This window comes from Macaca fascicularis, chromosome 15 (assembly GCF_037993035.2).
Source record: "Macaca fascicularis isolate 582-1 chromosome 15, T2T-MFA8v1.1".
NCBI classification, from domain to species: Eukaryota; Metazoa; Chordata; class Mammalia; order Primates; family Cercopithecidae; genus Macaca; species Macaca fascicularis.
The window spans coordinates 21235478-21263385 of record NC_088389.1 but is presented as its reverse complement, the minus strand read 5'-3'; the positions used below and the strand labels follow the sequence as shown (position 1 = coordinate 21263385).

The 27908-nt window shown below is 43.4% G+C and overlaps 1 protein-coding gene across 3 annotated transcripts; it reads right to left on the bottom strand.

Annotated features, from left to right (window-relative positions):
* Positions 1–1896: 1896 nt before the first annotated feature.
* Positions 1897–12149, bottom strand: PDCL (phosducin like). Of its 3 annotated transcripts, none has more exons than XM_005580841.5 (4): positions 12032–12149; positions 10121–10297; positions 6559–6740; positions 1897–4183 (listed from the first exon to the last, which is right to left on the bottom strand). In XM_005580841.5, exons 2-4 carry the CDS (start codon positions 10290–10292, stop codon positions 3632–3634), a joined length of 906 nt encoding a protein of 301 aa, XP_005580898.1. In that variant the 5' UTR covers positions 10293–10297; positions 12032–12149; the 3' UTR covers positions 1897–3631. The 3 variants fall into 3 exon arrangements, with proteins under 3 accessions (XP_005580898.1, XP_005580899.1, XP_065386186.1); XM_005580842.5 differs by having other exon boundaries at positions 12100–12149; XM_065530114.2 differs by lacking the exon at positions 12032–12149 and adding an exon at positions 11686–11795.
* Positions 12150–27908: the final 15759 nt, after the last annotated feature.

The window sequence follows — 27908 nt, the reverse complement described above, 5'->3', positions numbered from 1 at the left end:
AAGAAGAGTCTCAAAGTATCACAACACAGATTTCTTTCTGCTAACAAAAGGGAAATAATTTTACAATACGAAGATTTGTCATTCACCACCTTAACCAGGTGATTAAACTTAGCATCACCAAGCTGACATCAGATACTCCCTGACTTACTACACAACATCACCTCTGGTTGTATTATCGCCAAAAATAAGGAAACAATCTGAGAATTCAGAAATTGGAGCATTTTATGACAGTTGTGCCTTTAAAAAGCCACAGCAGAAGGGTGGCCAGGCTGCCAAGTGGGCTGGACATGATGGACCCAGCTGCTGGCCCAGGCTTAGGCCCATCCCCAGCCACCTAAATGAATAAATGATAAAATTCACTGATAAGGCTGGGTGTGGTGGCTCATGCCTGTAATCCCAGCACTATGGGAGGCCTAGGCGGGCAGATCACTTGAGGTCAGGAGTTTGAAGCCAGCCTGGCCAACATAGTGAAACCCCATCTCTACTAAAAAAAAATATATACGAAAATTAGCCGCATGTAGTGGCACATCTGTAATCCCAGCTACTCAGAAGGCTGAGGCAGGGGAATCGCTTGAACCTGGGAGGCAGAGGTTACAATGAGCTGAGATTGTGCCACTCCACCTCCCAGCCTGGGCGACAGAGCAAGACTCCATCTCCAAAAAGAAAAAAAAAAAAAGGCCAGGCGCAGTGGCTCAAGCCTGTAATCCCAGCACTTTGGGAGGCCAAGGCGGGCAGATCACGAGGTCAGGAGATCGAGACCATCCCGGCTAACACTGTGAAACCCCGTTTCTACTAAAAATACAAAAAATTAGCCGGGCGTGGTGGTGGGCGCCTGTGGTCCCAGCTACTTAAGGGGCTGAGGCAGGAGAATGACGTGAACCCGGGAGGCTGAGGTTGCAGTGAGCTGAGATCATGCCACTGCACTCCAGCCTGGGCGACAGAGTGAGACTCCATCTTCAAAAAAAAAAGTCTAGGTTTTCTCCATTACCATTACATGTCTGCTTACTTTTTTTTAATTTTTTTTTTTTTTTTGAGACAGGGTCTCTGTCGCTCAGGTTGGAGTGCAATCATGGCTCACTGCAGCCTTGACCTCCCAAGCTCAAGAGATCCTCCTGACTCAGCCTCCCAAGCAGCTGGGACTACAGGTACACCACCACGCCCAGCTAATTTTTTCTATTTTTTGTAGAGATGAGGTCTCGCTGTGTCTGCCCCAGCCTCCCAAACTGCTGGGATTATAGGCATGAACCACCACACCCAGCCCTACTGTATTTTAGAACTTCTGTTCTTGAAAAGCAAAGTCAAGTTCCCTGTAAGTGCATAATATATTCTCATTTTCAACGAGAATAGAAGATGGTTTGTAAAAGCTATTTTTAAGTGTCCCTATTTGCCCAGTAATTCCTCTTCTAGAAATCTATAAGAATAATTCAAAATATAGCCCAAAACACAAAGGCATTAAGTGTTCAGCAAAACATTGAGAATCTAAATATCCAATATAAAGAGATTGGTTAGGCTGTGCAGGGTGTTCACACCTGTAATCCCGGTACTTTGGGAGGCTGAGGCAGGCAGATCACCTGAGGTCAGGAGTTGGAGACCAGCCTGGTCAACATGGTGAAACCTCATCTCTAGTAAAAATACCAAAATTAGCCAGTCCCCGGCATGTGCCTGTAGTCCCAGCTACTCAGGGGGCTGAGGCAGGAGAACTGCTTGAACTCAGGAGGTGGAGGCTGCAGTGAGCCGAGATCACCCTATTGTACTCCAGCCTGGGTGATACAGCGAGTCTCCATCTCAAAGAAAACAAACAAAATAAATAAATAAAAATAGAGAGACTGGTTAAATAAATTATTGTATATCCAAATGATTAAATATATTATTGTATATCCAAATGATTAAATATTATGAAGCCACTGAAAATTATTTATTTAGAATTTTTGAAACATCAAAGTATTTATGAAACAATACTAAATAAGGAAGAGCACAGAACTAAATTCAATAAGTACTCAATGTTTTTTAAAATATTGAAAAAAAGACTGAAAATAAGCTAGACTAATAGTTCCCTGTTTCTAATAATTTTCTATACATTCCACATTCCACCCTTTCTACTACAATGAGCTTTCTTAGTCAAAAAAAAAAAAAATGCACTCTGTTTGTTGATTAAATACAGCAAATACTTTCAAGACTCTTTTAGTTAGTCAATTTCTGAAAATCCAGGAAAATCAAAATTGTGAATTTTAAGGCTAATATTTAATTCCAGATTACATTTCCCCTGACCCTAGAACATGTATTTTTAAAGTAAAAAAGCAAAAGGAAAAAAACTCAAATGATAGTTATTATAAATACATAGAAAAAAAGGCTATAAAAATGACTACAAATATGACAACAGGGATTAATTTTGGTTGGTGGAATTATATGGCTTTTAAGTCTTAACAGTGTTTATTATATTTTCTACAATGAACATCCATCACTTTTGTGATTTAAAAAAAGTGTTTGCTATCTTTTTAAGAGACAACCATCAAGCAAATTATATCACATCTATATGATGGAATATTAATAGACATTAAAAAAAAGTTGCAGAATATTTGATAATATGAAAAAAGGTCTGATATATTATTAGCTGACCATACTATAAAACAGTATGTTCAGAATGATCCCATCGTTTTGTTTAAAAACAAACAAAATATCCACGTATACACAGAAAACACCTTGGCAGGAAATAGACCAAAATATAAATAGTGTTTTATTCTAGGTAGTAGGTAGTAGGATATTTTAATTTTCTTATTTTTGCTTCTGTTTTGGTCAATTTTCCTCTACTGAATATGAATTATTTTTCCAATATGCAAAAAAAAAAAAAAAAGTTTTAAAAAAAAATCTAGGTTAAACAAAAAGTTACCTTGTTAAACAAAAAAGAGACAAAGACAAGCGGGGCATCTTACCGAAAGATCCTCCTTTACAAAGATTTCCAGCCCCACTCCAGCTCTGATGTTTAAATCCATAAACCACTCGTCTTCCAACATCAGCAAGTCAGTAAGCATCGACCCTTCCTGCTGTTCCAGACTTAGTCATGCTGGAGGACGACATCAAATCCAGCAGCAGAGGCCACCCCTCAGGACCGGGTGCGGTGACTCACACCTTTAAACAAGACCCCAGTGGGGGGAAAAAAAAATCTAACCACCGCCTAGAGCTATGGAACTGATTACAAGTAAATATAATTTACAATCATTTGATTAAGAAAATGCATTATTTACACTGCAAATAACACACACTACCTACAGAATTATACTCTCGGACTTGGCAGAAACCTCTGAGATCATCTGAAGACAATTTCCAAGACATTGTTTTTAGGATGCTTTGTAAATATTGACTGGAAACAATAACAGAGATGTCTTGCCAGAGAATCTTAAGTAAACAGTTCAAAAGCCTGGCTTCCTGTTTATACAATTATAAGTCACCTTATTGCTGGCTACAAGGTTATTCAGCATTCTGATTTAATCTAAGAATTTCTTGATGTTACACATAATAAAAGGGACTACAAAGAACAGCTGAAAAGCCAGAAGACAAAGAAGGAACAAAAATAAACAATGACATATGTATTCCAACCCAAACAATGAGAAATCTATGCAACTAGATTATCAGTTCAATCTATTTCTAGGTCACTATCCTCACTGTGACAGGTGGCAGAGTTACGCACAGATGTGAGCACCAAGACTTCCTTTTCTGGGAGTAATCCAAATTCCTGGAGAAAAGCTTCAAGGTCCACAGCAAAGAAATCATCCCCCAGCTGGTCAGTAACACGAACAAAATTGCCGATCAATTCACCCCCCTTATAGATCAGCAGGGCAGGAAGGGCATTCCTGGTGAACCGACTGCTGGCACCAATAACTGAGCTCTTCACCCTGCAGAACTTGACAGCTGGGTACTCTGCGGCAAGGCAGATCATGCAACCATTCATGGCTTCGGTCCCTGGAATGCCATCCTCATAAATATGAACCATGATGACAATGCTTTTCTGTTCTTTATCAATCATGTCTAAAAACCCTTCTCCACTGGAGATCTCAAAAACCTGCTTGAATTGGGGCCCCTTGTGAAGCTGCTGCCGCATCTCTTCCATTCGCTGCTTCCGGTACTGCTGCAGAAACTCCTCATCGTCTTGGTCCTCATTCATCATGGCAAACTCCTTCAGAGTCATCTGCAGCAGGACCAGCAAGTGAGCATAAATATGAAAACTGAACACTCGTGATCCAACAGTTAATATGGGCCGGGTGTGGTGGCTCGCACATGTAATCCTAGCACTTTGGGAGAGGGGTGGATCACTTGAGGTCAGGAGTTCAAGACCAGCCTGGCCAACATGGCAAAATCCCATCTCTCCTAAAAAAATAATAATAATAAAATAAAAAATAAAAAAAGTTAGCTGGGCATGGTGGTGTGCACCTGTGGTCCCAGCTACTCGGGAGGCTGAGGCACGAGAATCACTTGAACCTGGGAGGCGGAGGCTGCAGTGAGCCAAGATCACACCACTGCACTCCAACCTGGGCGACAGGGGGATACCCTGCTCCAGAAAAGCATAAAACAATAAAACAGTTAACATGTACTACATGCTGATAATATATGAGGCACCATGCTAAGTATTCTACATGCATTATATCTCACTGAATTCCATAACTCCATCGGGAAGGGGCTTTTAATAGCCCCACTTTATAAACAAGGTTCCAAAACTTGACATTATTTGAACAAGTTAACCCAGTAAGCATAAGACCAGGACTCGAACTAGATTTTTAAAACCCATGTTTTTAACTACAATATCACATTGCCTCTCAGTCCAAATAGGTGCATCATATAATCTCACTTCATGAGCTTTTTACTTTTTGTCAGTCTTGACAATATTTTATCTACCGTGTTTTTTTTTTTTTTTTTGAAAGATAACAAGACATTACAGAATTTTAGAAAGAACTCTCAAAACCCCTGCCCCACACCATCCCCAAACACACACACACAGTCATATGGACTCTAAAAATTCTTTTTATTACCAGTCATACTAAAATAGTTTTGCTTTTATAGCAGCAGCTGTGGGTGTACCAATTAAGCTATAACCTGCTTTCGAGACTTAGCATGATTATAAGTATTTCCTCATGTTTCCAAATATTTTTATGAAATCATATATAATGTGTCACTTTGCTTAACCACTTCCCTAATTCTGCCAGACAGTTTCCAGTTCTGTTCTACTGTAGATAAATCAGCAGGACAGGAACAGCCTCTCTCAAGACTGATTCATGTGATGATATGATGTTGCCTCATTCTGGCCTCTCACCTCGGTATCAGGAAGCAGCTGTGAGCAGAACGCACAATGCCCGAGAAACAGCTCAAGCTATGAAAGCATCTTCCCTCTGCCCCGGTGCAACAAGACATCCCCGCTCCTCTCATAAATCCTAACTCTGCCCAATGTTGCATAGATTAAGAGACCACACTAGATCAGAACACATGTTGTGACTGTATCATAACCAGCAACATTCTGAGTTCACTATTTTACTTATTGCCAATGTTCCTCCCATCTCATAGCCCTCCACTTCAACTCGGTCTACCACAGTGGCTTCTTCTGACCTACTGAAGTCTTTGGCTAAGTGTCATGTCCTAAAATCAGCCTCCTGGTCAAGGTGAATGATTCCCAGCTTAATCCTCTTATCTGCTCCCTGATCCTGTATGGTATTTTAGCTTTGGGCTATAACTAAATGATCTCAGGCACTCACAGACATTCATCCGCAGTCAGAGGGCATCCAGGGAAACGGTGAATCCCTTTTAATACTGATAGGATAAGAAGCCATCAGGGGCCGGACACCACGGCTCACACCTGTAATCTTAGCATTTTGGGAGGATATGGTGGGAGGGTCACTTGAGCTCAGTAGTTCTTAGACCAGCCTGGGCAACAGAGACCCTGTCTCTATTAAAAAAAAAAAAAAAATCAGGGACCTACTTCCAAATATCTTCCAGAGTGTCTGTTTGCTTATTATAATGCCTCCTTAGAATAAATTCTCATGAATAGGCTTCAGATGAAACAGCAACATCATGGAAAAAACAGGAATATTTGGGTTAGAACCCTAGCTCCTACTAGAATTTACCAGTTGCATTGCCCTGAACAAGCCTCTAATGCCCTCCAAGCATTGCTTCTATCATCTGTAAGAAGGCGATAATACCACCACCCTCAGAGGGTTATTTCTGGCCCAAGATAAAACCTCAATAAAAGAAGGGAAACTAAAATTTACTGAGCACTTTCAATGGGCCAGACACTGTGATGGGCATATTAACCACATAGCCCTGTACGGGGAGGATACTGACATCATTTAACCATTGAAACACTAGATTCAGAAGGGAAGAGACTTTCCCACAGTCACTAGTAGCAGAACTGAGATTCAAAACTGGGTGTGTTTGAGTTTTGACAGGGCTCTATGATTTCTCCTGCACTGCACAACTTCTTGGAGGTCAAATCAAGCATCCTCCACCTCTTGAATCACTCACCCAGCTCTAGCAGCCACAGCAGCCTCTAAGAAAAGCCTGGGTACTGCTAATTACCTTCCCACTGATCTTCTCCTGGAGGTCTTTCTGTTTCTGTTGCTCCTCCTCTTCATCCAGATGGGACCTGCAAGTCATTGACAGCTTCTTGATCAGCCTTTCCATCTCCCGACACTGCTCCTCCTTCTGCTCTGTCTCCAACTGCTTGAAGCGGCGCCAGTCATTGATCACACCTTTTGGGCCTGAGTAGGGTGAACACGGATGTGACCAAGGAGAATGGGCAAGGAATTATGGATCAGCTCACATCTGTAGGTAGGAGTAAACATCTGCCTGAAGTTTGCTTCATCTATTGCACAATTATCATAGGGACTCTGTGCACTCTGCCACAGGGCAGAGTGGCTATTACACAATGATGTGCCCTGCAACAGTCTGCAACAAGGGCCAAGCTAATGCCCAACATTAGGAGATGAGTTTAAAAAATTATAATCTACCGACTCAAAGGAAAATAAAGCAACTCTTAGAATAAAGCAGCTCTATGTTTCCTGCCATTAAAGATATTCCAAATATATCAGGTTATTACAAAAGCAAAATGAAGAATATCATAGTATAATCCTCTAGTTTCTATAAAAAAAAGAACTGTATGTATGTACATAATTTATGTACATAGACATGCATACATGTTTGTGTATACACTTGTACGTTCATAGAAAAAGAGCTTGCAGGATCTGTAAACTGTGAACAGTGGTTGTCTCCAGGTAGTAGGATCTAAGGGGCTGGTGACAGAGATCTTTTACATTTTTTTTCTGTACTTCTATATTATCTGAATTTTTTTTTTTTTTTTTTTTTTTTGAGATGGAGTCTCACTCTGTCGCCCCAGCTGGAGTGCAATGGCGTGATCTCGGCTCACTGCAACCTACGCCTCCTGGGTTCAAGCGATCCCCCTGCCTCAGTTTCCCGAGTAGCTGGGACTACAGGCATGCGCCACCATGCCCAGCTAATATTTGTATTTTTAGTACAGACGGAGTTTCACCATGTTGGCCAGGATGGTCTCCAACTCCTGACCTCAGGTGATCCACCCGTCTTGGCCTCCCAAAGTGCTAGGATGATGGGTGTGAGCCACCGCACCTGGCCTCTGAATTTTTTATAACAAGATTGTGGCAGGTAGTATTACTGTTCTGTTATTCAAGCTACCCTTAACCCCCACCACGCCCTGTGCTGCTGAAGGACTTATATGTCCTTGCCCCTTGCTATGTGACTTATGGTACCTCCTGTGGGATGAGTACATATATCCCCAGCCCATTGATGCTGGGCTTGACTATGTGACTTGCTGGCCAACAGGATTGTGAGCAAACATGAAGTATGCCACGTCTGAGCAAAACAAAAAGTATGACGTGCATGAGTCATTCCATGTTTCCAGCAGCTCCTCTCTTGCTCTCTATGCTTCACCATGAAAACGGTGTGTCCCAAATACAGGAACACAGCCAAATGGAGGCTGTTACTCCTTCAGCCTAGCTCCTGGATGAAAGAACATATGAAGCATAAGCAGAGCTGCCATTGACCTATAGGCTGCATGTAACATGAATGAGATATAAACCTTTGTTGTCATAAGCCACTAAAGCTTTGGAGTCTTTTGTTACCACAGAAAAAAATAAATCTATATGAAGACAACTTTCAAATGCTCCCAAAAAATACTTGAAAGATTTGAATAAATGGAAACACAATACCAAGTTCCTGAACAGACATACTCAACATCACAAAAGTGCGAATTATCCCTAAATTAATCTATATATTTAATGTATTCCCAATGAAAATACATGAACACATATATGTGTCCAGCTCCTAAATTTCCTTTGGAAAAAATAAAGCAAAAGTTAATTGAAGAGGGTCTAGCCTTACCAGATACTAAAATATAACATTACAATAATTAAAAACAGTATGACACAGCCCAGTAAAAGACCAATCAATGGAAGAGACTACATAGTACAGCTAAAGACTCAACATAAACAGATAAATTCAGTACATAATAAAAGTGACATCTCAAGAAAATAAAGATGGCTTATTCACTAAGCGGTACTGAAACAACTGAGTAGCAATCTAAAAAAAATTAAACTGGAGCCCTACTGCACCCTGCATCAAAGTGAATTCCACAGAAATCAATACTTAAGTGTAAAAAATGAAATTACAAAAATACTAATGAAAAGTATAGAAGAACTTTTTTTTTTTTTTTTTTTGGAGACAGAGTCTTACTCTGTTGCCCAGGCTGGAGTACAGTGGCATGATCTTGGCTCACTGCAACCTCTGCCTCCAGGGTTCAAGCAATTCTCCCACCTCAGCCTCCTGAGTAGCTGGCCCTACAGGCGCATGCCGCCACACCTAGCTAATTTTTTGTATTTTAGTAGAGACAGGGTTTCACTGTGTTGCCCAGGCTGGTCTTGAACTCGTGAGCTCAGGCAATCCACCCGCCTCGATCTACCGAAGTGCTAGGATTACAGGCGTGAGCCACTGTGTCCAGCCAGGAGAACCTTTTTATACAGCAAAGTGAGGCCCTTTATAAAGTAGGGTGAAGAAAAGCCTTTTAAGTAAAAAGCAAAATTAAAAAACTATAAAATACTTTTAAGTACATAAAAATAAAATTTTTCATTCAGGAAAAGAACATAAAGTCAAAAGACAACAAGAAACTGAAATATTTACAACTCATATCACAGATTAATTTCCTTTATAGTTCCCCAAGAAAAAAAGACTAATCATGTAATTTTTTAAATGAGCAAAGGATATAAAAATCTCTCTTAAAATTATGAAAAGAAGTTTAAGTTCCCTCTTCAAAAGACATATGGGCCCGGTGCATTGGTTCATGACTATGGGAGGCTGTGACAGGATGATTGATTGAGGCCAGCAGTGTGAGGCCAGCCTGGGCAACAAAGTGAGGCCCCATCTCTACAAAAAATAAATAAATAAATTAGCTGGGCACAGTGGCAAGCGCCTGTGGTCCCAGCTACATGTGGTCCCAGCTTTTTAAGAAAGGAACCTCATGGAAGCTGAGGCAGAAGGATCATTTGAGCCCAGGAGGTTGAGGCTGCAGTGAGCCATTATGGCACCAAGGCACTCCAGCCTGAAGAAGGTGAGAACTTGCCTTTAAAAAAAAAAAAAAAAAAGGTGGCAGGGGCAGAAATAAACCTACAATGAATTACTACAATAACAAAGATCAATGAGTTTCATAACACAGTAGCAGGACAAGTATATGGAGAAACACAGATTGCTGATTAAACTATAAATTACTGCCACCTCAACTGATAGCAATTTGACAATATTAAAAGGTACAAGTGTAAATATGCCATTTTTAGGAATTTGTACTACCCATATACTCATACTTGTGATTTATGAGATATCAAACTATTAATATGAGATGCAGGATTCAAATCCAGGCCAGTCTGTGTTCACTACCATGCTGCTATGCAGATACATTTGTATTGTGCACTAAAAGCCTAGAAGCACACATAATGAAAAGACTAGGTTATCTCTGAAAGTGGGACCAGAGTTAAAAATGATCAGGAGACTTCTAATTAATATGTATTTAATGTACATTTTTTTAAGCCTGTTCCCAGAGCCCAGCGTTTCTCAGTACCTGTGTTAACTGAGATGCCTTCGCCTGCCAGCTCAGCCTCTGCAGGAACAGAACTGCTGGCCGGGGCACCTCTGCCTGGATCCTTGTCCTCGTGGTCACTGTCCTCATCCTCACTGCTGCTGTAGTAGTACTGCAGTTTCTCCCCCAGCAACTTATCATCAAGGGTGGTCATGGTGCCTGAAAAAAGAAAGCATATCAGGTTCTTTGCTGATTTGAGCTAGACAGACATGAATCTGAAGCATAGGGGGCTCGCCTGTGCTGAGATACTGCAATTTACAGCACACTAAAAGTGATTATTTTCATAACCAGAATCTTAACAAATCCCTACCATTACCCTGTGTGTTAGGGTTTATCACCCTGTTTAACAGAAGGTGAAACTGAAGCTCAGATAAAGGAAGTATCTTCACCAAGCTTAACAGCGAATGGTGGAGCTGGGACCAGACCCCAGAGATTCCTGACTCCAAAAGCCTGAGGTATAAATTACTCTCGTCTGAGTAAGTGTACAAGCCACCTGCACTGGCTTGGAGGAATCTACTGAGTAGTGGTTTTATCTGTGCTTTTAGTTTTCCCACCAGCTAAGACTGCTGCCTAATTGAAAAAGTGGGTAACTATCCTCTGGAAAAACTTCAAAAAGAGGCACCAAGAGTACAATGCTGAGTCACTATTTGTCTAGGCAATCACGCTCTGTCACTGCAGCCTTCAACCTCTCAGACAACAAACACCCTGAGGGCTTGGATGGATGGTCTCTGAAACCCTACCTATTCTGACAGGTTAAAAGAAGAGCCCATACAAAAATTTTAATAACTCCCAAGGGTTTAAAGGACCATGATGGCCTGGATCGCGCTGGTAATCCCAGCACTTAAGGAGGCCAAGGCGGGAGGATCACTTGAGACCAGGAATTCGAGACCAGCCTGGCTAACATGGTGAAATTGTCTCTACTGGTAAAAAAAAAAAAAAAAAAAAAAAAAGCCAGATGTGGTGGGGGGCGTCTGTAATCCCAGCTACTGGGAAGGCTGAGGCAGGAGAATCCTGTGAACCTGGGAGGCAGAGGTTGCAGTGAGCCGAGATGACACCACTGCACTCCAGCATGGGAGACAGAGCGAGACTCTGTCTCAAAAATAAAAACTAAAATAATAAAGGACCAGGCTTCTGCATCAGAAGCAGCCAAGGGCATTCTGATGAAAAGAAGCAGCTTAGCCCCCAGAGGCCTGCTTGAGAATTCAGCAAGAACGCGGCTGGCGGGGAGGAACCCTTCTAGTACTCCTTCCCCTAAGCAGTCCTACATTATGCTGCCTTAAAGACTTATCACCAGGCCTATCATACCCCATTTACAAAGTGACTCTCTCCCACGGGGCAAGTAGTTCTTGAAAGTAGGGACCTCTAGTCACTGTCTCCATCCCCAACGCCCAGCACAATGCCGCTGCACAATTTGCTAAACCAGCAGCCTGGGTCAACGGGAGAATCGGAGGACTACAGCAGTCAGATGCAAAGGAGACAGGGATCATGGAGAGAGAGGTGGAGGTGCCAGGAAGGGACAACACCAAACTTAAGGGACAAGGAGGTACCAGGAATGGGCCAAGCGAGGGGCACACCGGCGGCGGAGAGGAGGGAAGGAGTTGCGCTCCTGAGGAAGGGACCGCTGCGGGGAAGAGACGAGGGCGGGCCCCGTGGAGACAAGAGCAGAGGAGGCGGGGTCCCCGGAAGGGAAGCGGAGGGGTGTGTGGAGCTTTTGGGGGAAACCTGGAAGAGCCCGAGGGAGGTGGAGCAAGAAGACGAAAGGGGACGAGGAAGACGCGGAGACCTTGGGAGTCGAGACAGCGCGAAGAGGGAATTTTACCCAAGCTCGCCAACCCCACTCCCTCCCGTAGTCCACGGCCGCTGCTGCTTCCCAGTGGACCCCAATGCAGTTACCCGGCCTAGCTCGCTCCGGATCCCTTTGGGCCAGCAGCTCCGGGCGTCGGAAGAAATGGAGCACTCACTTAAGAGGAAGAGCAGTGGGTCAGCGCCCTGAGCGCTAAAGAGACAAGCCGCCGGAGCCCGACTGCGCGGACCAATGAGGCGGCCTTCCTGCGTCGTGGCGGACGCGCATTGTCCAATCAGAAGCTGCTACTCCAAGCTGCGGGACGGCGGAGAAGCTACGGGTCCTACCTTGGAACAAAACACCTCGACAACAACGCGCTCCTAATTGCTTTGTTTTGGTTTTAATCTGGACAACGAAAAAGTGAATTGTATGGCCCAGCGTCAAACAATAAGAAAAATGTATTCACAGGCCGGGCACGGGGACTCACGCCTGTAATGCCAACACTTTAGGAGGCCGAGGCGGGCGGATCACTTAAAGTCGGGAGTTCAAGACCAGCCTGGCCAACGCGGTGAAACCCCGTCTCTACTAAAAATACAATAATTAGCCAGGCGTGGTGGCTGACGCCTGCAGTCCAAGCTACTCGGCAGGTTGAGGCAGGAGAATCGCTTAAACCCAGAAGGCGGAAGTTGAAGTGGGCCGAGATCGCGCCACTGCACTCCAGCCTGGGCGACAGAGCGAGACTGTCTCAAGAAAAAAAAAAAAGAAAGAAAAGAAAAAGAAAAAAGAAAAGAAAAATGTATTCACTTCCCTTCGAAGTTTCCGAAGCCATTCCAAATTTTATTGGTTCTTCATCGCATCACGTCTATTTGACGGAAAAGTGACTCAGAGACGTTTGGTAATTTGCCCGAGAACACAAATCCCTCAAGTACAGGGCGTAGATTAAAATAATTTCTTTTTTTTTTTTTTTTTTTTGACTGAGTTTCGCTCTTGTTGCCCAGGCTGGAGTGCAGTGCCGCGATCTCGGCTCACTGCAACTTCCGCCTCTCGGGTTCAAGGGATTATCCTGCCTCAGCCTCCAGAGTAGCTGGGATTACAGGCGCCCACCACCACACCCGGCTAATTTTTTGTATTTTTAGTAGAGACGGGGTTTCACCATTTTAAAGCAACAGCAGCCAGGAGTGGTGGCGCGCGCCTGTAGTCCCAGCTAAGCAGGAGGCTAAGGCGGGAGGATCGCTCCACCCAGGACTTGGATGCCAGCCTGGGTGCCAGAGAAGGAACGTAATGTGAAATCCGGAATTGGCTCCTGGTATAGAAAAACGACATGGGGCCGGGAGCGGTGATTCACTCCTGTAATCCCAGCACTTTGGGAGTCCAAGGCGGGTGGATCACCTGAGGTCAGGAGTTCGAGACCAGCCTGGCCAACATGGCGAAACCCCGTCTTTACTAAAAATACAAAAATTTCTCAGGTGTAGTGGTGCACACTTGTAATCCCAGCTACTGGGAGGCTGAAGCAGGAGAATCGCTTGAACCCGGAAGGCGGAGGTTGCAGTGAGCAGAGATCACACCACTGCACTCCAGCCTGGGGGACAAGAGTGAGACTTCGTCTCAAAAAAGAAAAAAAGGACATGAATGGGACAACTGACAAAATTTGAGTAAAGTCTATTAATTCGTATTAGTAGTATTTGTGTCAATAGTTTCAATAATTATATTATGTATGATGTTAACTTTTGGAGATTCTATTAGATAAAGAATCTAGGGAAACACTATCTTATTTTTTCAACTTTGTTTTCTTTTTCCAGAGTAAGGTCATACTATGGTATTTTGCAACTTTTTTTTCTTTTTCCTCAGGCATACCTTGTTGTCTGTTTTTGCAACTTTGTTAAAACCTAAAATGATTTCAAATTCTGAGTCCTTGTTGAAGTATCCAATACACAACCGTGAAGTTGCTCATAGAAAGCTTTGGGTAAATTGGATCATAGAAAATATTCTAGAAAGATACACTGTTTAAAATAGGGCTCTTAATTTGTGGTTCTAGGACCACCTGACATTGTCTGCAAATTTCCGTACCTGCCTGTTTTTCGGAGAGGCTGTTTGTTGAGGCCCTCAGAGGAGTAAAAAAATAACACACACAAACACACACCCATTCAAGAACATTGTATTAATAAGTCCGTTTTCATACTGCTATAAAGAACTGCCCTTGGCCGGGCGCGGTGGCTCAAGCCTGTAATCCCAGCACTTTGGGAGGCCGAGACGGGTGGATCACGAGGTCAGGAGTTCGAGACCATCCTGGCTAACACGGTGAAACCCCGTCTCTACTAAAAAAAATACAAAAAACTAGCCGGGCGAGGTGGCGGGCGCCTGTAGTCCCGGCTACTCGGGAGGCTGAGGCAGGAGAATGGCGTAAAAACCCGGGAGGCGGAGCTTGCAGTGAGTTGAGATCCGGCCACTGCACTCCACCCTGGGCGACATAGCGAGACTCCGTCTCAAAAAAAAAAAAAAAAAAGAACTGCCCGACACTGGATTATTTATTTATTTAAGACAGAGTCTTGCTCTGTTGCCAAGGTTGGAGTGTAGTGGCACAATCTCGGCTCACTGCAACCTCCGCCTCGCAGGTTACAGGTGCCTGCCACCATGCCCGGCTAATTTTTATATTTTTTAGTAGAGATGGACAGGGTTTCACCGTGTTAGCCAGGATGGTCTCGATCTCCTGTCCTAGTGATCCACCCGCCTTGGCCTCCCAAAGTGCTGGGATTACAGGCGTGAGCCACTGCATCCGGCCATATTCAACCTTTTTTAAAAAAAAAAGTAGAGATGGGGTCTTGCTATGTTGCCCAGGTTGGTCTCAAATTCAGACCGTTTAATATATTCAGTCTCCTGGTTGTATAGATATAGTGATGTCTTTGTTAGGAATGTAGCTTGCATCTGTCAGGAATATGTCTGTGTACATGAGTTAGCTATCTAATAATATTCAACAGGACCACTCATTTTTCCTGTTAGAAACGTGGAATGGGCCGGGCGTGGTGGCTCACGCCTGTAATCCCAGCACTTTGGGAGGCCGAGGTGGGCAGATCACGAGGTCAAGAGATCGAGACCATCCTGGCCAACATGGTGAAACCCCGTTGCTACTAAAAATACAAAAATTAGCTGCGCGTGGTGGCGCATGCCTGTAATCCCAGCTACCTGGGAGGCTAAGGCAGGAGAATCACTTGAACCCAGCAGGCAGAGGTTGCAATGAGCCGAGATCGTGCCACTGCACTCCAGCCTGGCGCCAGTGAGACTCCATCTCAAAAAGAAAAAAAAAAAGAAATGTGGAATGATGTGGATAATGAAGTTTATGTTTAATGAGAGTACCATATGCCATATGTAATTTATAGTTTTAAAGGCATTTTACCACTACTGTAAGGTTTTTGTTGGGCTGTTTATCAGTAGAGTATATTAAAGGTATTCCCTAGTGGGGAAAACAACCCATGAGCTGTTTTGTGACGGCTAAAGCATTTATCTTTAAGCGAGGGAAAACCTTAATCCAACCAGATTTATAGACTACTTTTAAACATATTTAAAATTTTGAAATAACTGAATGAAATTCATATATAAATGATTAATAGGCCAGGCACGATGGCCTATGCCTGTAATCCCACCATTCGGGGCTGAGGCGGGCAGATCACTTTAGGCCAGGAGTTCAAGACCAGCCTGGCTGACATGGTGAAACCCCATCTCTACTAAAGATACAAAAATTAGCTGGGCAGAGTGGAGCATGCCTGTAATCCCAGCTACTTGGGAGGCTGAGGCAGGAGAATCACCTAAACCCAGGAGAAGGAGGTTGCAGTGAGCTGAGATCGTGCCACTGCACTCCAGCCTGGGAGACAGAGTGAGACTCCGTCTTCACACAAAAAAATAAATAGATAGATAGATAGATAGATAGATAGATAGATAGATAGATAGATAGATAGATAGATAGATAAAATAAATGATTAAATTCCTTGAAGCATGAGTTCCAAGGCTTGCTCTACTCTTACAGTTTTTCCAAATCATAACAGAGTTTGTAAAACAAGATTGGTCTTACATTGAGTTTCTCATGTTAAATTTTTTCCACCAATATTTTTGTAAATTTAGAACAAATTTGTCCAGCAGGCAGAGGTTGCAATGAGCCAAGATCGTGCCACTGCACTCCAGCCTGGCGCCTTATTTTTTTATATAAGAATTAAAGGTCCAGAGATGATTTTGAATGACAGCAAAACAGTTGAGGACTGTTTGAGATAAACAACTTGTCCATCTGTGTTGTCTTTTCTTTCTTTTTCTTCATTTCCTTAATTCTTTTACTTTTCTTTTCCTTCCCTTCCTTCTCCCTTCCTTTATCTTCCCTTCTCCCTTTTCTGCTCCCTCTCCTCTTGTCCTTTCCCCTCCCTTGTTTCTCTTTCTCTCTCACTCTAACTTTCCTTCTCTGGTGGTGGTGGTGGTGGTGGTGTGTGTATGGTGTGTGTATGGCACTGCCTCAGCCTCCTGAGTAGCATGCGCTCCTGATTACAGACAACGCGCCACCACGCCCAGCTAATTTTTGTATTTTTAGTAGAGACGGGGTTTCACTATGTTGGTCAGGCTGGTGTCAAACCCCTGACCACAAAGTGCTGGGATTACAGGCGTGAGCCACACCATGCCCAGCCTAAAAACCTTTTTTTGTGTTAATGAAGAGAAAACCAGTAAAGATAAGAACCACTTCCTTATATAATAGTCAGATTCTCTCTGTCTCTCTCAATTTTTTTTGAAATTTTAAAAGTGGTATCTTGGCTGGTGCAGTGGCTCACACCTATAAACCCAGCACTTTGGGAGGCTGAAGCAGGCAGATCACCTGAGGTCAGGAGTTTGAGACCAGCCTGGCCAACATGGTGAAACCCTGTCTCTACTAAAAATATAAAAATTAGCCAGCCATGGTTATGGTGGCACGCACCTGTAATCCCAGCTACTCGGAAGGCTGAGGGAAGAAAATTGCTTGAACCCAGGAGGTGGAGGTTGCAGTGAGCTGAGATTGTGCCACTCCAGCCTGGGTAATAGAGCGAGACTCCCTCTTTAAAAAAAAAAAAAAGCGGTATCTTTGGTATGGCCTTTAATTTTAATTTTTTAATTTTTTTTTTTTAGATGTTGGATTGTCTAAAAGCAACAACTAAATTACTATTTTTCCCCTTTGTTTCTTTTCAGAGACAGGGTCACACTCTGTCACCCAGGCAGGATGTCACCCAGTGCAGTGGGATGACCATAGCTCACTGTGGCCTAACCTCTGGGGCTCAAGCGATCAACCCCCTCAGCCTTCAAGCAGCTATAGGACGATAAGCATGAGCCACCATGCCTTGCTTTTTTTTTTTTTTTTTAAGACAGAGTCTTGCTCTGTCACCCAGGCTGGAGTGCAATGGCATGATCTCAGCCCACTGCAACCTCCACCTGCCAGGTTCAAGCAATTCTCCTGCCTCAGCCTCCCGAGAAGCTGGAACTTCAGGCACCCATCACCACACCTGGCTAATTTTTGTATTTTTAATAGAGACGGGATTTCACCAAGTTGGCCAGGCTGGTCTCAAACTCCTGACCTCAGGTGATTCACCCACCTCGGCCTCCCAAAGTGCTGGGATTACAGGCATGAGTAATCGCACTGGTCCTTTTTTTTTTTTTTTTTTTTAAAGTAGAGATGGGGTCTTGCTATGTTGCCCAGGTTAGTCTCAAATTCCTGGCTTCAAACGATCCTCCCACCTCAGCCTCCCAAAGTGCTGGGATTATAAGTGTGAGCCACTGCACCCAGCCTTAAATTTCTTTTTTTAAAAGTTTGGATTAAGAAATCAAAGAAAATCAGAAAACCTCTGCTTTCATAGTTTTAGTAACAATACTTTTAGCAACTACCTTTTTCTTTAGCCCACACCTTTAAAATTTAAGAAGTAAAATCTCTTTTTCAGAAATACTTGAGGCTGGGACTGGTGGCTCATGCCTATAATCTGAGCACTTTGGGAGGCTGAGGCTGGGGATTACCTGAGCTCAGGAGTTTGAGACCAGCCTGGGCAACATGGCGAAACCCCATTTCTACTAAAAATACAAAAGAAAATTAGCTAGGTGTGGTGGCACGCACCTGTAATCCCAGCTACTCAGAAGGCTGAGGCAGGAGAATCGCTTGAACCCAGAAGGTGGATGTTAGAGGTCACAGTGAGCCGAGATCATGGCACTGCACTCCAGCCTAGGTGCAAAGAGTGAAACTCCATCTTAAAAAAAAAAAAAAAAAAAAAAAAAGAAAAGAGTTTTTCTTATTTATGTATATATTTTTTAATTTCTACAAGCCAATCAGAATGGAATACCATTAAATTTTAAGAGACCTTATAATAATAGAATATAACCTTTACTTTGTTAATATGGTCAAGTACACAGATTGATTTTCAAATGCTAACGCAACCTTGCATTCCTGAAATAAACACTATTTGGACTTGATGTATTATATCTGATATACATAGCTAGATTTACTAATATTTTAAGGATTTTTGCATCTATGTTCATGAGAGCTATTAATCTATGATTTTCTTTTTTTGTAATGTCACTCTGTGGTTATGTTTATCTAATAAAACTAGTTGTAAGTTCCCTCTTCCACTTTCTGAAGTAGCTTCTGTAAAATTGGCATTATTTCTCCCTAAATATTTATTAATAATAGAATAAACCTGTGAGGCCATCTGGACCTGGAGTTTTCTTTGTGGGAAGGTTTTTCAAAATTAATTCATTGTCTTTGGTAGTTATAGGGCTATGGCAGGCAGCTTCTAAAATGGCTCCTATGCTAACGATCAATGTATTGCCCCTCTGCTCCCAATCCCCCTTAAATATATGCTCTTCAGTAATGGATAGAATTCAGTGAAGCATCTCTCTCCTTTGCAGTGAGCACAGTGATGAGCTTTCTCAGTAGAGGGCGCTGGAGGGGCATTGCAGGAGGAGGGGCTCTCCTACTGTTTCCTACAGTTTCGTGGTAGGTCAGTGATGTGGATGTAAGGACATCCAGGGGAGCTCTTCCCCAGCCATGTGTCCGGCACATATGGTCCCTTGGTGACATTGCAACCTCAGTCTAGACCAGCAACAATTTTCCTGTGGCCCTCTCAATGTGAAAATTAGCTTTCTGAAGGCTTCCTGTCCCCTACCAGTTTCCTGTCCCCCACCAGCCAACTCTCTCTGCAGGCTCCTGTGTACCTCTCCTGCTGCCTGGAGAGTAGCTTTCTGTCTGCCAGTAACTAGTTCCAGCCTGGGCCAACTAGCAGACCTCTGGGCTGAACTATAGCTTCTCTGAGGTGTGACCTTCAGCCTTGAGAAGAGGACCCCTTTCCAAGTTTGTGTTTCCTTAGGTACTCTCCCTAAGCTATAGAGTACCATAAGGAATTTACTTTTAGCTGGTAGTCATTTATTAGCATTTAATGATTCTTTATATTAAGCTTTACCCCATATAACTTACTGTGTAGTTTCTACCTCCTGATTGGACACAGAGTGATACTACTCCCAAAGTTCCCTGCCTCCTGGTAGTCATGCCCTGTGTAATTGCTTTCCCTTGCTTCTAAGGATTAGAATACCACAAAAGTAATGGGATGTTACTTCCAAAATTTGGTTATAAAAGATCATGATGTCTTTTTAGCATGCTCTCTCTCTCTCTCACTCTCTGTTGTCTGTCTTGCTTGCTGCTTGGATGAGCCACTCTACCATATTGTGAGCTGCACTACAAGAGGTTTATGTGGCCAGAAACTAACAATAGCTGTATTAGTCCTTTCTTATGATGCTATAAAGAAATACTTGAGATGGCCGGGCACGGTGGCTCATGCCTGTAATCCCAGCACTTTGGGAGGCTGAGGCGGGTGGATCACAAGGTCAGGAGATCGAGACTATCCTGGCCAACATAGTGAAACACCATCTCTACTAAAAATACAAAAATTAGCTAGGTGTGGTGGTGTGCACCTGTAGTCCCAGCTACTCAGGAGGCTGATGCATAAGAATCACTTGAACCTGGGAGGCGGAGGTTGCAGTGAGCTGAGATCACACAACTGCACTCCAGCCTGGGTGACAGAGCAAGACTCTGTCTCAAAAAAAAAAAAAAAAAAAAAAAAAAAGAAATACCTGAGACTGGTATTTCTACGTAAAGAAATAATGATTACTGGTAAAGAAAAGAGGTTTAATTTGGCTCACAGTTCCGCAGGTTGTACAGGCATGGCACCAATATTTGCTTAGCTCCTGGTGACGGCCTGAGGAAGCTTACAAGCATGACAGAAAGCAGAGAGGAGCCAGCATATCACGTGGTGAGAGCAGAAGCAAGGTGGCGGTGGGGGAGGTGTCACCCTCTTTTAAAACAACCAGATCTAGCAGGAACTGAGCAAGAACTCATCACCAAAGGGATGGCACTAAGCCATTTATGAGAAATCCATCCCCATGATCCAATACATCCCACTGGGCCCCACCTCCAACACAAGGTCACATTTCAACATGAGATTTGGAGGGGACAAATATCCAAATCATATCATTCCTCCCCTGACACCATCACACTCACACACACACATCTGATGTCCTTCTTACATTGCAAAATACAATAATCCCTTCTCAGAAATCCCCCAAAGTCTTAGCTCATTCCAACATCAAATCAAAAGTCCTAAATCTTCTCTGAGACTCACCTTCTTTCACCTATGAATCTGTAAAATCAAAAAGAGTTATTTATTTCCAAAAAACAATGGTGGTACAGGCATTGGGTAAACATTCCCATTCCAAAAGGGAGAAACTGACCAAGATAAAGGGGCTACAGGCCCCATGCAAGTCTGAAACTCAGCAGGGCAGATATTATATCTTACAACTCCAAAATAATCCTTGAGCCTGCGCAATATCGCGAAACCTGTCTCTACAAAAAATTTAAAAAATATATTATCCAGGCATGGTGGTGTGCACCTTGTAGTCCCAGCTACCCAGGAGGCTGAGGTTGGAGGATCAGTTTAGCCCCAGAGGTCAAGGCTGCAGTGAGCCATGATTGCGCCACTGCCCTGGGCAACAGAATGAGACCCTGTCTAAAACACACATAGAGTCCACAAAGACTGACTCCTGTCCTCTCGCTTTCCTCCCCAGACAGCATGAGCTTCACCACTCGCTCCACCTTCCCCACCAACCACCAGTCCCTGGGCTCTGTCCAGCTGCCCAGCTTCGGTGTCTGGCCAGTCAGCAGAGAGGCCAACATCTATGCAGGTGCTGGGGGCTCTGGTTTCTGGATCTCCATGTATGTCCTGCTTCACCCCTTCTGGGGTGGCTTGGGGTCTGTGGTCCTGGCCACAGGGATGGCCAGGGGTCTGGCAGGAATGGGAAGCATCCAGAATGAGAAGGAGACCATGCAAAGCTGAATGACCACCTGGCCCCCTACCTGGACAGAATGAGGAGCCTGGAGACTGAGAACCAGAGGCTGGAGAGCAAAATCTGAGAGCACCTGGAGAAGAAGGGACCTCAGGCCAGAGACCGGGGCCATTACTTCAAGACCATCGAGGGCCTGAGGGCTGAGATCTTCACAAATACTGTGGACAATGCCAGCATCGTCCTGCAGATCAACAGTGCCCGTCTTGCTGCTGCTTACTTTAGAGTCAAATATGAAACAGAGCTGGCCATGCACCAGTCTGTGGAGAGTGGCATCCATGGGCTCCACAAGGTCACTGATAACACCAGTGTCACTCAGCTGCAGCTGGAGACAGAGATCGAGGCTCTCAAGAAGGAGCTGCTCTTCATGAAGAACCACAAAGAGAAAGTAAAAGGCCTATAAGCCCAGGTTGCAGCTCTGGGTTGACTATGGAGGTGGATGCCCCCAAATCTCTGGACCTCACCAAGATCATGGCAGACATCTGGGCCCAATACAGTGAACTGGCTCAGAAGAACTAAAAGGAGCTAGACAAGTAATGGTCCCAGCAGATTGAGGAGAGCACCACAGTGGTCATGACGCAGTCTGCCAAGGTCGGAGCTGCTGAGATGACGCTCACGGAGCTAAGATGTATAGTCCAGTCCTTGGAGAGCAACCTGGACTCAGAAATCTGAAGGCCAGTTTGGAGAACAGCCTGAGGGAGGTGGAGGATCACTATGCCCTGCAGATGAAGCAGCTCAACAGGATCCTGCTGCACCTGGAGTCAGAGCTGGCACAGGGTATAAGGGCAGTGCCAGGCCCAGAAGTACGAGGCCCTGCTGAACATCAAGGTCAAGCTGGAGGCTGAGATTGCCACCTACTGCCGCCTGCTGGAAGATGGCAAGGACTTCAATCTTGGTGATGCCCTGGACAGCAGCAATTCCATGCAAAACATCCAAAAGACCACCACCCAGATTGTGGATGGCGAAGTGGTGTCTGAGACCAACAACACCAAAGTTCTGAGACATTAAGCCAGCAGAAGCAGGGTACTCTTTGGGGAGCGAGAAGGCAACAAAAAGTTCAGAGGTCAAAAAAATACACACACACACGCGCACATCCTTGACTCCATGTCTTGCATCCCGGACACACTGGTGCAAGATGTGCACTCCCAAGGCCTTGATCAGCTTCACCCCTGTGGCTTTGCAGGGTGCAGCCCCTGTGGCTACTCCCCTACCAGCTGGAGTTGGGCACCTGTGATTTTTCCAGGCTCAGGATGCAAGCTGCAGGTAGCTCTACTATTCTTGGGTCTAGAGAGCGGCAGTCACTTCCCACAGCTCCACAAAACAGTGACCCAATGGTGACTCTGTTTGGGGCCTCCAACCTCACATTTTCCCTTGGCATTGACCTAGTGGGTATCTTCTTTGGGGACTCTGTCCTGCAGCAGGTTTCTGCCTGGGCACCTAGGCTTTTCCATAAATCCTCTGAAATCTAGGGAGAAGCTCCAAGCTTCGTTCACTCTTGCATTCCATGTGCCTGCAGACTTAACAACACGTGGAAGCCACCAAGGCTTTGGGCAACTTGCACTCTCCAAAGTGGCAGATGGAACCATAGCCGGGGCCCTTTGAGCCAAGACTGGAGCTGGAGCAGCCCACTGAGGTTGTGCAGGGCAGTAGTGCACAGGGCAGCAGCACCCTGGCCTCACCACAGAAACCATTCATTCCTCCGTGGCCTCTGGGCTGTGACTGGAGGGGCTGCCTCAAACATCTCTGAAATGTAATACAGGTCTTTCTCCCATTTTCTTAGATAGTAGCACTTGGCTCCCTTTTAGTCATGCTCATTTCTCTAGCACGTGGTAGTTCTGCAGCCTGCTTGGATTCTTCCTCTTCCACAGGGAACAGTCTGCAAATTTTCCAAACTTTTCTACTCAGCTTCCCTTTTAAATATAAGTTCCAACTTTAAGTCATTCTTTTGCTCCCACATCTCATCATAGGCGGTTAGAAGCAACCATGCTACACATTGAATGCTTTGCTGCTTAGAAATTTCTTCCACCAGATACCCTAAGTCATCACTCTTAAGTTCAAACTTCTACAGATCCCTGGGATATGAACACCATGCAGCCAAGTCTTTTCTAGGGCATAACAGGGGTGACCTTTACTCCAGCTTTCAATGACTTCCTTATTTCCATCTGAGACCTCATCAGCCTGGACTTCACTATCCACATTTCTATCGGCAATTTGGTCACAACCACTTAACAAGTCTCTAAGAAGTTCCAAAATTTCCCTTGTCTTCCTGTGTTCTTCTGAGCTCTCCAAACTCTTCCAACCTCAGCCTGTTACCCAGTTCCAAAGCCACTTCCACATTTTCAAGTATCTTTATAGCAATGCCACACTCCTCAGTACCAGTGTTCTGTATTAGTCTGTTCTTGTGTTGCTACAAAGAAATAACTGAGACTGGGTACTTTATAAAGAAAAGAGGTTTTTTTTGTTTTTTTGTTTTTTTGTTTTTTTTACTGTCAATAATTATTTATTATTATTATACTTTAAGTTGTAGGGTACATGTGCATAACGTGCAGGTTTGTTACATATGTATACTTGTGCCATGTTGGTGTGCTGCACCCATCAACTCATCATTTACATCAGGTATAACTCCCAATGCAATCCCTCCCCCCTCCCCCCTCCCCATGATAGGCCCCTGTGTGTGATGTTCCCCTTCCTGAGTCCAAGTGATCTCATTGTTCAGTTCCCACCTATGAGTGAGAACATGCGGTGTTTGGTTTTCTGTTCTTGTGATAGTTTGCTAAGAATGATGGTTTCCAGCTGCATCCATGTCCCTACAAAGGACGCAAACTCATCCTTTTTGATGGCTGCATAGTATTCCATGGTGTATATGTGCCACATTTTCTTAATCCAATCTGTCACTGATGGACATTTGGGTTGATTCCAAGTCTTTGCTATTGTGAATAGTGCTGCAATAAACATACGTGTGCATGTGTCTTTATAGCAGCATAATTTATAATCCTTTGGGTATATACCCAGTAATGGGATGGCTGGGTCATATGGTACATCTAGTTCTAGATCCTTGAGGAATCGCCATATTGTTTTCCATAATGGTTGAACTAGTTTACAATCCCACCAACAGTGTAAAAGTGTTCCTATTTCTCCACATCCTCTCCAGCACCTGTTGTTTCCTGACTTTTTAATGATCACCATTCTAACTGGTGTGAGATGGTATCTCATTGTGGTTTTGATTTGCATTTCTCTGATGGCCAGTGATGATGAGCATTTTTTCATGTGTCTGTTGGCTGTATGAATGTCTTCTTTTGAGAAATGTCTGTTCATATCCTTTGCCCACTTTTGGATGGGGTTGTTTGTTTTTTTCTTGTAAATTTGTTTGAGTTCTTTGTAGGTTCTGGATATTAGCCCTTTGTCAGATGAGTAGATTGCAAAAATTTTCTCCCATTCTGTAGGTTGCCTGTTCACTCTGATGGTAGTTTCTTTTGCTGTGCAGAAGCTCTTTAATTTAATGAGATCCCATTTGTCAATTTTGGCTTTTGCTGCCGTTGCTTTTGGTGTTTTAGACATGAAGTCTTTGCCCATGCCTATGTCCTGAATGGTACTACCTAGGTTTTCCTCTAGGGTTTTTATGGTATTAGGTCTAACATTTAAGTCTCTAATCCATCTTGAATTAATTTTCGTATAAGGAGTAAGGAAAGGATCCAGTTTCAGCTTTCTACTTATGGCTAGCCAATTTTCCCAGCACCATTTATTAAATAGGGAATCCTTTCCCCATTTCTTGTTTCTCTCAGGTTTGTCAAAGATCAGATGGCTGTAGATGTGTGGTATTATTTCTGAGGACTCTGTTCTGTTCCATTGGTCTATATCTCTGTTTTGGTACCAGTACCATGCTGTTTTGGTGACTGTAGCCTTGTAGTATAGTTTGAAGTCAGGTAGCGTGATGCCTCCAGCTTTGCTCTTTTGACTTAGGATTGTCTTGGAGATGAGGGCTCTTTTTTGGTTCCATATGAACTTTAAAGCAGTTTTTTCCAATTCTGTGAAGAAACTCATTGGTAGCTTGATGGGGATGGCATTGAATCTATAAATTACCTTGGGCAGTATGGCCATTTTCACGATATTGATTCTTCCTATCCATGAGCATGGTATGTTCTTCCATTTGTTTGTGTCCTCTTTTATTTCACTGAGCAGTGGTTTGTAGTTGTCCTTGAAGAGGTCCTTTACATCCCTTGTAAGTTGGATTCCTAGGTATTTTATTTTCTTTGAAGCAACTGTGAATGGAAGTTCATTCCTGATTTGGCTCTCTGTTTGTCTGTTACTGGTGTATAAGAATGCTTGTGATTTTTGCACATTAATTTTGTATCCTGAGACTTTGCTGAAGTTGCTTATCAGCTTAAGGAGATTTCGGGCTGAGACAATGGGGTTTTCTAAATATACAATCATGTCATCTGCAAACAGGGACAGTTTGACTTCTTCTTTTGCTAACTGAATACCCTTGATTTCTTTCTCTTGCCTAATTGCCCTAGCCAGAACTTCCAACACTATGTTGAATAGGAGTGGTGAGAGAGGGCATCCCTGTCTTGCGCCAGTTTTCAAAGGGAATTTTTCCAGTTTTTGCCCATTCAGTATGATATTGGCTGTGGGTTTGTCATAAATAGCTCTTATTATTTTGAGGTACGTTCCATCAATACCAAATTTATTGAGCGTTTTTAGCATGAAGGGCTGTTGAATTTTGTCAAAAGCCTTTTCTGCATCTATTGAGATAATCATGTGGTTCTTGTCTTTGGTTCTGTTTATATGCTGGATTATGTTTATTGATTTGCGAATGTTGAACCAGCCTTGCATCCCAGGGATGAAGCCCACTTGATCATGGTGGATAAGCTTTTTGATGTGTTGCTGAATCCGGTTTGCCAGTATTTTATTGAGGATTTTTGCATCGATGTTCATCAGGGATATTGGTCTAAAATTCTCTTTTTTTGTTGTGTCTCTGCCAGGCTTTGGTATCAGGATGATGTTGGCCTCATAAAATGAGTTAGGGAGGATTCCCTCTTTTTCTATTGATTGGAATAGTTTCAGAAGGAATGGTACCAACTCCTCCTTGTACCTCTGGTAGAATTCAGCTGTGAATCCATCTGGTCCTGGACTTTTTTTGGTTGGTAGGCTATTAATTATTGCCTCAATTTCAGAGCCTGCTATTGGTCTATTCAGGGATTCAACTTCTTCCTGGTTTAGTCTTGGAAGAGTGTAAGTGTCCAGGAAATTATCCATTTCTTCTAGATTTTCCAGTTTATTTGCGTAGAGGTGTTTATAGTATTCTCTGATGGTAGTTTGTATTTCTGTGGGGTCGGTGGTGATATCCCCTTGATCATTTTTAATTGCATCGATTTGATTCTTCTCTCTTTTCTTCTTTATTAGTCTTGCTAGCGGTCTGTCAATTTTGTTGATCTTTTCAAAAAACCAACTCCTGGATTCATTGATTTTTTGGAGAGTTTTTTGTGTCTCTATCTCCTTCAGTACTGCTCTGATCTTAGTTATTTCTAGCCTTCAGCTAGCTTTCGAATGTGTTTGCTCTTGCTTCTCTAGTTCTTTTAATTGTGATGTTAGAGTGTCAATTTTAGATCTTTCCTGCTTTCTCTTGTGGGCATTTAGTGCTATAAATTTCCCTCTACACACTGCTTTAAATGTGTCCCAGAGATTCTGGTATGTTGTATCTTTGTTCTCATAGGTTTCAAAGAACATCTTTATTTCTGCCTTCATTTCGTGATGTACCCAGTAGTCATTCAGGAGCAAGTTGTTCAGTTTCCATGTAGTTGAGTGGTTTTGATTCAGTTTCTTAGTCCTGAGTTCTAGTTTGATTGCACTGTGGTCTGAGAGACAGTTTGTTATAATTTCTGTTCTTGTACATTTGCTGTAGAGTGCTTTACTTCCAATTACGTGGTCGATTTTGGAGTAAGTACGATGTGGTGCTGAGAAGAATGTATATTCTATTGATTTGGGGTGGAGAGTTCTATAGATGTCTATTAGGTCTGCTTGCTGCAGAGATGAGTTCAATTCCTGGATATCCTTGTTAACTTTCTGTCTCGTTGATCTGTCTAATGTTGACAGTGGAGTGTTGAAGTCTCCCATTATTATTGTATGGGAGTCTAAGTCTCTTTGTAAGTCTCTAAGGACTTGCTTGATGAATCTGGGTGCTCCTGTATTGGGTGCATATATATTTAGGATAGTTAGCTCTTCCTGTTGAATTGATCCCTTTACCATTATGTAATGGCCTTCTTTGTCTCTTTTGATCTTTGATGGTTTAAAGTCTGTTTTATCAGAGACTAGTATTGCAACCCCCGCTTTTTTTTGTTCTCCATTTGCTTGGTAAATCTTCCTCCATCCCTTTATTTTGAGCCTATGTATGTCTCTGCGTGTGAGATGGGTCTCCTGAATACAGCAGACTGATGGGTCTTGACTCTTTATCCAGTTTGCCAGTCTGTGTCTTTTAATTGGAGCATTTAGTCCATTTACATTTAAGGTTAAGATTGTTATGTGTGAAGTTGATCCTGCCATTATGATATTAACTGGTTATTTTGCTCATTAGTTCATGCAGTTTCTTCCTAGCCTCGATGGTCTTTACAT